The sequence below is a fragment of the Littorina saxatilis genome, linkage group LG1 (assembly GCF_037325665.1).
Source record: "Littorina saxatilis isolate snail1 linkage group LG1, US_GU_Lsax_2.0, whole genome shotgun sequence".
In the NCBI taxonomy this organism is placed as follows: Eukaryota; Metazoa; Mollusca; class Gastropoda; order Littorinimorpha; family Littorinidae; genus Littorina; species Littorina saxatilis.
In genome coordinates this window covers 45780075-45790205 of record NC_090245.1, presented here as the reverse complement: position 1 = coordinate 45790205, position 10131 = coordinate 45780075, and the positions used below count along the sequence as shown (strand labels likewise).

Genomic DNA, 10131 nt, shown 5'->3' with positions numbered 1-10131 from the left:
CTCAGATTTTTGGAGGTCATAAAAGGGGTGTTCCACTGTAATGTGTCATGTCACCTGAGAGGATCTTGTGGCAGGTTGGCACATCTTTCTCCGAGCAGCACAGACCAACCATCTCTTCCGTCAGTTGAGAACACCGCCCTCTGTCTCTCAGTGCACTGAACACAAAATTAAAAGTCAACAGTTAACACAGTACTTCTTCTTCTTCTGCGTTCCCAGCCATGCTAAATCATCAATAAGGTATTCAGGGCAAAGTCTGTAGTCCGCTGCAGGGACTCTGCTTGTTCCCCACAGTTTTTTTGTGGGTCTCCTGGCACTGGGCTAACATAGTACAATTCAAAAAGAAGAAAAAATGCAAAAAAACAAAACCTGACTGCATACGTTAACAATGTTTCACAAACTCTTTGCATGATCAGACAGCAGAAAAAACCCACCCAGTGGACTCAACAGGTTACAGACACACTTAATCACAGACTCACCTATCGAAGAAGGACTGTAGCGGCAAAATGTCATCCACATGAAGCTCCCGCATAACCTCCAGAGGAAAATACTCCTGCAAATAGAAACTAGGTACATGAATTATGATCTTGCACTTTCAGTCTTCTCTTCTTCTTCTTCTGTGTTCATGGGCTGAAACTCCCATGTACACTTGTGTTTGTATGACCATTTAGGGAGATATATTTCAGTCCTTCAAATTCAAGACACCTATCACATTTTGGGATGCTATATTGGTTCTCAGACTTTCCCGTCATTCCTAAAAATCGACCAAGTTTTACTACAATGTACTGACCTCCAGAATATCGCCGGCCACTAGAATGACTATATATACAGTTGAACATGTCCGTAATGACCAGCCAAGGGACTCGCCAAAAGATGCCGTTATAGACAGGTGGTTGCTAACGGATGGTGAATTATAAAGAAGAAACATTGTCAGGGATCCTTTGGGATGGTTGTTGTGGGCAGGTGGTCATTATCGAGAGGTGGTCACCAGGGTAGGTTCCACTGTATCAAGAAGTCACAACACAATAAACAAATCTTGAGAAACAGATGAATGGTACAGGGGTGAAGAAAAAAAGAAGGCCCAAACTCAGACTTTCAAACTATAAGCTCATAAATAATTCATACCTTAGTCAGATGACTGATAACATCAAGCCACTTGTGGGGTTGTCGTTCCTTAAAACCTTTCAGCAGTGACTTCACCACACCAAGTCTAATCTGCACAGTTCCAAAACAGAAAAAAATTCCTGTACAAAATTTTGCAGGATGACCAAGAAAGCATCTCAAGTGAAATAACACTCGACTTAAACATCCTATAAAAGGCAACAGTTGAACAATGTACTCAGTTAAATTACGTGAATTGGATATAAAATTCAACACAGCACTGACAATTTCTAATTTTCCATGTCTTTGGCATTCCTTTGATGATTTTTGTCACAGTAAGTCATTAACAACAACAGCAACAACAAAAGGAGGCACACAAAAACTGTAAATGCCAACAATGCCAAACAAATCAAAAGTCACAATGTGGTTGAAATGATTCACTAAGAGTAAGAAACCTTAAAAAGGACAAGTAGCTCAAACTTTCTTCAACCTCTTCTGACCTACACTGGGTACCTCTGTTCATCTATTTGGGCTGGATGTAAAAAAGCACCTGTTTGCTTATGCCATTACCCTCATTAATAACAAATTTGTCTTGTCTTGTCTCATTTAACTAACACTAACAGGGGTCATTTCAGAAGCACATGAACATCCTGGCATAATTACTTTTATAAGTGAAAGCATACCCTCTGTTCTTTAGTCAGCAGTCTCGGAGATGACGCATCACTATGTTCTTTTTCTTCTTTTGTCAGGTCAATCAGTCTTTGAACACAGTCTTCTGGTTTCAGCAGAGTCTCACTGTGGGTTCTTCCACTGAGAGCAGACTCAAAAAAGGCTGCAATAATTAAAACCAATGTATTATGTTTAACTTGTTGACCTGTCCCATGCACATATCATAATGTAATAATGTAAACAATTTACATTTGGCTATCTGGTTCACTCAAAAAAACACCAAGTAAACAAAAAGTCTAGCAACAGAAGATACCTGGCAATGTAGATGTAGGCGGAACTTGCTCCATGTGACTTTCACCATTTGTTGTTTGCTGCTGTGCATGTGAAGCCAGGCGTTGTTGCAATGAACAAATCTGAAATAATAAACAAACAAAACATGAAAAATGGTTGTCCTAAAACTTATGTTTTATAGACAGGATGTGTTAGGCCAAAATGAAAAATATGACTGTTTCTGGTAACCCGACCAACCCTATTTTTAAGCGCCGACCCTAAAGTTTTTTTTCGCTTTTCGCACCAAACCCCCCCCCCCCCCCCCCACAAAAAAAAAAACCCCAAAAAACGGGAGGTAATCGGTCAATGAGACTTCACAATCAAAGAGACTTACCTCCCATTTCCGTCGTCATGCGAAAAAAAACCATGGCGGCCAATGACGCCGGGAATCCAAAGGAAAACAAGAAGAGCAAACGCTCGATCGAGTCACTTTCGCAGTTCTGAATATTATATGAGGCATCAGATGGACAGGAAGAAATTGCTATTCACAACACAATGAGTCACGTTCACATAAAATTTGAGCCCGGTCACTTTTATAGTTTCCGAGAAAAGCCCAACCTTAAGTTGTGTGTTGCCGAACAGAAAAGGCTAGTTATCTCCCTTGTTTTTCTGATAACGTTCGTAAAAGGCTACAGATGTAAATACTTTGATGTAAAGAATAATCCTACAAAGTTTCAATCACATCCGATGAACTTTGTCAAAGATATAAAATGTCTAATTTTTCCTTTGACGCTGACCTGTGACCTTGAAAAAGGTCAAAGGTCAACGAAACCATCGTTAAAGTGTAGAGGTCATTGGAGGTCACGACTAAACAAAATATGAGCCCGATCGCTTTGATAGTTTCCGAGAAAAGTCCAACGTTAAGGTGGTGTCTACGGACGGCCGGCCGTCCGCCGTCCGGCCGGCCGGACAGACTAACACTGACCGATTACATAGAGTCACTTTTTCTCAAGTGACTCAAAAACCACAAAAAAACCGACCAACTGACCCTATTTTTTTCGGCGATGTTACCGGAAACAGACATATTTTTCTTTTTGGCGTTATCAAACCATAACCAACAGAAAGTAATAAAAAAAAATCGAGCTCTTTTTCTAAACATTCTTCTGACCAGCCCCTCCTTCCCCCTCAACATGGATGCTTGTCTGGATTGAAGAGAGGAACTTGATTCTTGTAGTATGGGGCAAAACCGGTAGAAAGCCCAACATAAAGTGATCAAAGTATGTCTAAGGGAGAGTAAAAACTTGTACATGTATAGTGATCTCTGTGATGGGGGTACAGCCCTAGCTGGGACCAGTCCAAAATGTCCTCACATTGCAGGTGTACTCTTGCACTGTCTCATGACCAGTTATAAGTTAAAATTAATACATTAATAAATCATTACTATCGCATAACCTGTCATGTCCCATTTATATATATAGAGGTTCTAGTTACCTCAGAGGACGTTAAGTCTCAATAGTCAGTCAGTCTAATAAATCACAGGCAAAATAATACTGAATAGTACGTGTTCTCTAGGGTGGTATCCACAAATGGGGAGCTTTACCTTACAGGTACCACTGTACCATTGCACGAAATAGGGTTTTTTATCTTAATTTTTAAAAAGTGATTTTACTTCATTGTAAAGTTGCTGCGAAGGTAGGTGTGAGTCCAACAGGTGTTGCAAGCTGTCAGTCCCTCTGTCTGCACTGCAGTGTCTCTTGGCTGGTGTTTCACACACTATAACACAATCATTTGCAATCACATACAAAAAGATGCAAACATGTTCAATATGAAGATCATGAGAAGTAAAACAAACAACAACTATACACAACCCTTGTAAAGTTATTGTTAGCGCTAAGTCTCACTTAAGTTAAATAATTGATATGATACAAGTACACAGAATATGCCGAACACTAACACTTTCAAGAATTTGCTTGACAATGAAAAAATGATTATTGAGTCATTGTAAAAGTGTGATGATTGATGATGAAAAACAATTGTGAGCATGTTATACATGACAGACCTAAAACAAATCCAAAATGAGATGGGACTCGATCTTAAAAAGCCGCGAGGTTTACGGGAAAAAATTCACTGTCCCTACTACCACAAGTACAACTATATGTTACTCTATCAGCCTTTCATTTTACTATTCTATTCGGTGTTACAAGGGTTCCGGAACCCCAGACCCCCCAACGGTGCGTTGCCCCTGTACCCCACTAGGACCCCAGGTTGTAACAACCCCCCCCCCCCCTCTGGCTTAAACGGAACGGCTCCGCCCCTGTCGGTTATGCAATTATATATATGTGTGTGTGTGTGTGTGTGTGTGTGTGTGTGTGTGTGTGTGTGTGTGTGTGTGTGTGTGTGTCAGTGTGAATGTGTGCTTTCCCAATGCGGAATTAACCAAAGAATTGGGGCTAAGAGAGAACAAATACGCCTATTTCTCTCTGTACTTTAAGTCCTCCTGTAACTTTTTCCCAACAAAAATAAAATAAAGTGTTGAAAAAATATTGATTGGACGTTCAAGGGCTCACGGCCTTCTGAATGTGTCCCCACAAAGTAAACTAAACTAAACATTTTCCCAACAAACTTCATACATGAAAGTTCCATGGACATGTCCATCACGTCTACAAATCCAGTTAAAGCACACAGACGTCGCAAAACACGTGTACGGTGTGCTCAACTTGGGCTGGCGTTGTTGACATCCAATTTCGCGCGTTATAGTGCACGTGCACCGGAACTAGCAATGACCAATCAAACTATTCGGCACGAACTTCCGCTGCCGGATCCAAGATGTCGTACTTGCAGACGAGAACAGTTTCTCATGCTCTGCGTGTGAGGAAATTGTACAAAGAAGGGTGCAGACAACTGCAAGCCCTTTACGGATACCACAGGTGAAGCATCTGTCTTTTATTTCGAGTCATGTACTGCCTGATTTGTGCTTAGCAACAGTGGAGAAAAACGTGTGTCCTTGGTGCCCTTTGCTGGTCACTCTCACTTCACTTGTCCCAGACTTTGATTTCAGTTTCGGTCTTTCCTATTTCAGGTTTTGTCATCGATTTGTTATCATCTAAAAAAACGTTCACTGATAGAAGTGTCATTGGTATAGAAACGGATGCACATGCCAATATCAAGTAGATGCAAATTCGAATATGTTGCACTTATTAGCAAACACTGTTTGGTCCTGTGGAAGGTGTTGCATGTTTACAGAAAACGTGATTGTAAATGGTGATTGTGATCAGGTATATAAAAGTGTGTGTGTTAATAAACAGAATTGTGGATGTGAAGAAGCATGAAAGTAATGATGAGAAGTTTGAGATGCACTAAAGTTTGCGAATGCCCCAGTAAATTCAAGTTATTATAATATTGAAACTGAAAGAGAACTATAAACTGTTTGCTATTTATTTTGAAAACTTTTTCTGGCATGAAGGTACACTTCCAGGGATGCTACTTGATAATGATGTACTTGCTATTTTCAGACATGTATACCGGTATCATGCTGTCCTGTTGAGGGACCGCTTTGAGCAGAACAAGAATGAAGTGGACATGAGAGTGGCCAAGAAACTCCTGATGGATGGAGAGAAAGAGCTGTTCATGAAACAACACCCACAACCTTTTAAATGTGAGCACAAAGGAAGCACCCAGACCCTTAATTCTCCCCGTTTCTCCTGTCTTTTTATGAAGATTTGTTTAGGGGGTTCGATCCTGACTTGAACTTTGATGCATGTTATTACAAGAGAGAGAGAGAGAGATAGAAAGACATATAATGATATATGCTTAGATAGACACACGGACACACAAAGTCAAACGTGCACATGAAAACAAATAGCAATTTAAACTTGCACCCTTGACTTATTTCATGGATGAAAGCCCAAAATATAGAGACAAGTTTATACTTATAGAGAGTGTGTTCTAAAAGTTAATGCATGTGCATACATTTTTTTTTCTCACCCTACAAAGCTGTATTTCATGGTTTTGACAATTGCACATATCTTTTTTACAGTCCCCGACTCACCAGGAGGTGTGGCCTATGGTAGAGAGCCTCATGTACCAGACTGGGTAAGTTGGTTCACCGACACTGTCACAGTGTTGGCAAATAACTCTGTCAGTGTTTGTATTTGCTGTGGAAGAATTGTATTTCTTGAAGATGAGGTGAGATGTAAACTCACCGATACCCCCACAGCGAGTGATGTTTAAAAAAAAAAGTCATATCATTCAAGCAGACACTACATTTTGACAGTGTTTTATTTGATACAGGGTAAACCCCCCCCCCCTTTTCAGACCTCCAGAAGAAGTCTGAGAAAATCAGGTCTTAAAATGGAGGTTAATTTACAGATGTTGTGAACAGAACATTCGAAAAATCAAGATCTTAAGAAGTGAGAAGTCTTGAATTGGGGAGGTTTTAAAAAGGGGGATCCACTGTTTGACATTTTCTTTTGAAAAGATGCAGTTGGAGCTCAATTTTCACTGTGACACTATTGGTGTGTTTACATCTTGCCTCACCTACAAGAAATACACCTCTTCCACAGCGCCTAAACTCTCCGACAAGAGTTATTTCCCAAAAGTCTGAATTGTTCTTTTACTGCGTCTGTATTCCTGAATATTGCTATTTCATATGTTAAGTGGATTTCCATTGGTCAATTGGGCAAAACTGAGCTCAGTGCAAAAGTGATATCGACGACATTTCCGTCGATATCAGTTTTGATATCGACGATCTCTTTATTGCTTCCCCACTTCAAAAACAAAAACACCTACATTTAAAAACAAACAAATATATATGAAAATGTAATTATCCCAGAATTTAGTTGAGCAAGTGACTTAAGACTTTTTGAAAGAAAAGACATTTTGAAATACTGAAAAGTACAAGAAAAGAGTGAACAAAAAGAAATAATCAGAGGGAGGGATATGGAACAGCCAAAACTGAGACAAATACTTTTGTAATTTCTTTACAGTAAATACAAAATGTCCAGAGAATTAGCAATATATCTAACATTGACTGACTGTGTGACGATATCTTCTGCTATTGGTCTGTTTCGACAGTGATATCAAAATCTCGACCTCCAGTCTCGATTTTGATATTACTGTCTCAACAGACCATAGCAGAAGATATCATCACACAGTCCGTCAATATTGGGTAGTGTAGGATTTGTGTGTGTGTGAAGTCATCAGGGGGTTTCCCTGTGTGCATTTTAGTTTGGAACAACCTTTCATTTACTCAAATGCTCTCTTGTGTTTGATACATCTAAAACAAAATGTGTGTGATGCATGGCTAGACACCAGGCAACACAACTGTGTTTATCCTGGTTTCTTGGTCATGTGGGTAAGAGAAGAGTTAACAAGTCGCGTAAGGCGAAATTACTACATTTAGTCAAGCTGTGTAACTCACAGAATGAAACTGAACGCACTGCATTTTTTCACAATGACCGTCGTCTGCCGCTTGTGCATAACGGAGTGAAACTGACGAGCCTGTTCAGCGCGGTAGTGGTTTCGCTGCGCTGCATAGCACGCTTTTCTGTACCTCTCTTCATTTTAACTTTCTGAGCGTGTTTTTAATCCAAACATATCATATCTATATGTTTTTGGAATCAGGAACCGACAAGGAATAAGATGAAATTGTTTTTAAATCGATTTTGGAAATGTAATTTTAATCATAATTTTTATATTTTTAATTTTCAGAGCTTGTTTTTAATCCAAATATAACATATTTATATGTTTTTGGAATCAGGAAATGATGTAGAATAAGATGAACGTAAATTTGGATCGTTTTATATATAAAAAAAAATTATTACAATTTTTAGATTTTTAATGACCAAAGTCATTAATTAATTTTTAAGCCACCAAGCTGAAATGCAATACCGAAGTCCGGCCTTCGTCAAAGATTGCTTTACAAAAATGTCAATTTGATTGAAAAATGAGGGTGTGACAGTGCCGCCTCAACTTTTATAAAAAGCCGGATATGACGTCATCAAAAGTATTTATTGAAAAAAAGAAAAAAAACGTCCGGGGATATCATTCCCAGGAACTCTCATGTCAAATTTCATAAAGATCGGTTCAGTAGTTTGGTCTGAATGGCTTTACACACACACACGCACAGACAGACAGACAGACAGACACACACACACCACCACCCTCGTCTCGATTCCCCCTCTATGTTAAACATTATTATTATTATTATTATTGTGATCATTTTAGATATATTTTAGATATGTTAGATATATTGCTAATTATTATTGTGACCCATTTTTAAACATGGGTGAAAGTAGCCCGTCAATTGACTGAAATCCGTCAATCTGAAAATAAGTCTGACAGAAATTCCGTCAATCCGCAAATTTTATTTATTTATTTATTTATTTATTTTTTTTAAGCAGAACGCGTTTTTGAACTGCTATGCGGTAAACCCCGTAGGTGAGGTTTCTTCGCTTTCGGATTCGCTCTGCATCACGATAAAAAAAAAAGTTCTCGCGTTTTGGCAGGCATTACGAAGTAGTGACACGATTTCTGCGACAAAGATGCCGGTTTTGACGGAAAACGCATGGACAGATCTTATTGATGCTGGTCTAGCCAACAAATGGCGATGGGACTGGTTGGAGTTCATGAAACTAAAACTGTGTGTGATAAGTTTGGTGCTTGAAACTCAAGTGCTTTTCCTTGAGAACTTTGCACTATAAGAGATGCTACTGCTTAGTTGCTACTTTGTGCAGTGCTACATCATGCTGTTTGCATGTGTGACATTCTGTTTCATCATTTATTTCAATGCCTGTCTGGCAATGTTTGCTTCTTATAATTAAATATTTCGAACTTTCATTTCAGTTGTTCAGTTTCTATTTCATTTAGTAATTGGCTGTTGTCAATGTTAATTGTTATCAATTGTGTCGTTGTGTTGGAAGATGCAAGTGTGAAAAGATACAAAAGAAAAATGATTACTTCTGTGAATTGTTTTGATTTTGTTTACCCTTTTTACCATATCATTAGAATCTGAAGGTATTTTTTTGACCTGCATGATAGTGACAAAAAGTGTATTTTTTTGCCAGGAAAGGCCACAAAATCACAATGTATAATGCAAAAATTTGTTTTCGGCCGGGGGGCGTTGCCCCCCTGGACCCCCTACGCCAGGGCCTGAGCGGCCCCTGGACCCCTGCCTAAAAAAAATTTCAGTCAATTTGATTTTCATAGGTTTCACCCATGGTTAAAACATTTAGTCAAAACTTGACTAAATGTAAAAACTGACACATTTGCGTATGTGTTTACTTGTATACCTGTGTGTGTTTTGTTTGACAGCTGCTGGATATCTGGCATCCTTTTGAGAAGGCACAGTACCCCGAATATTTCGCCCGCCGAGAAGTCAGGAAAAAAGAGTTCATCGAACGCTGGGAAAAGAAGTACGGCAAGCCAGACCCTGACGCCGGTCATTGATGTGATAAGACTTTTGTACAAACTGAACGTGTAGTTAATATTGTTGGTTTCTTTTATTTCATTGTGGTAACATCTATTGCTGTTCACAGTTCACATTACTTTCAAGTTTCATTGGCTTGGCTGTAACGGGAAGCATTCTAAAGTGTGCAAATGATTGAGTAAACATAAAACAGTATCAGGAAGAGAGGGGTTAGAAAAAAGACATTTTAGGATAGAGGAAGAAAGAAGATTAGCTCTGAGAACATGAGTGTTACTGGCAGAACAAAGTCTCATTGCATAGAAATTTAGCTCATTTTCTGAGCTGCTTTCTTTCTTTTCTTTTATTTGGTGTTCAACGTCGTTTTCAACCACGAAGGTTATATCGCGACGGTTCTGAGCTGCTCCAGTCCAAGAAAAATAGTCACAGATATAAATGATGAACTACTCGTTTTCATTCAACCGTTTGCACACTGCTTTTTGTGAGTCGAGGAACATCAATCTGCTATGAAATGTGTTGAAGTGACCGTTTTGTTTATTAATCAAAACAAAAAACAACTTACACTGTTTGTTTTTAAATGGTTTTAAAAGAGTGAACATTATGTGAGAATGTTACTTTGTATTTTATTCACACACTGTCTCTCTCAAACACACACTCCCATGCAGACGCAA

At 39.0% G+C, this 10131-nt stretch overlaps 1 protein-coding gene and 2 long non-coding RNA genes across 3 annotated transcripts; 1 reads left to right on the top strand and 2 right to left on the bottom strand.

Moving 5' to 3' along the window:
- Positions 1–54: 54 nt before the first annotated feature.
- On the bottom strand, positions 55–1213 carry LOC138971127 (uncharacterized). The gene is made up of 3 exons (XR_011457173.1): positions 1123–1213; positions 477–550; positions 55–155 (listed from the first exon to the last, which is right to left on the bottom strand). It is a non-coding gene; the product is annotated as an uncharacterized lncRNA (long non-coding RNA).
- Positions 1214–1789: 576 nt separating this feature from the next.
- On the bottom strand, positions 1790–4785 carry LOC138971114 (uncharacterized). Its single transcript, XR_011457170.1, has 4 exons — positions 4668–4785; positions 3707–3810; positions 2081–2180; positions 1790–1930 (listed from the first exon to the last, which is right to left on the bottom strand). It is a non-coding gene; the product is annotated as an uncharacterized lncRNA (long non-coding RNA).
- Positions 4786–4831: 46 nt separating this feature from the next.
- Positions 4832–10021, top strand: LOC138971063 (NADH dehydrogenase [ubiquinone] 1 beta subcomplex subunit 9-like). Its single transcript, XM_070343668.1, has 4 exons — positions 4832–4964; positions 5550–5692; positions 6074–6129; positions 9349–10021. The coding sequence occupies exons 1-4, from the start codon at positions 4864–4866 to the stop codon at positions 9481–9483; spliced, it is 435 nt and encodes a 144-aa protein (XP_070199769.1). The 5' UTR covers positions 4832–4863; the 3' UTR covers positions 9484–10021.
- The last annotated feature ends 110 nt before the right edge of the window (positions 10022–10131 follow it).

Excerpts from the sequence above, each read along its gene's own strand:
- LOC138971063 (XM_070343668.1), top strand. The coding sequence starts at position 4,864 with ATGTCGTACTTGCAGACGAGAACAGTTTCTCATGCTCTGCGTGTGAGG. Across the intron at positions 5,693-6,073 it reads ACACCCACAACCTTTTAAAT|TCCCCGACTCACCAGGAGGT; the intron begins GTGAGCACAAAG and ends TCTTTTTTACAG. Across the intron at positions 6,130-9,348 it reads AGCCTCATGTACCAGACTGG|CTGCTGGATATCTGGCATCC; the intron begins GTAAGTTGGTTC and ends TTTGTTTGACAG.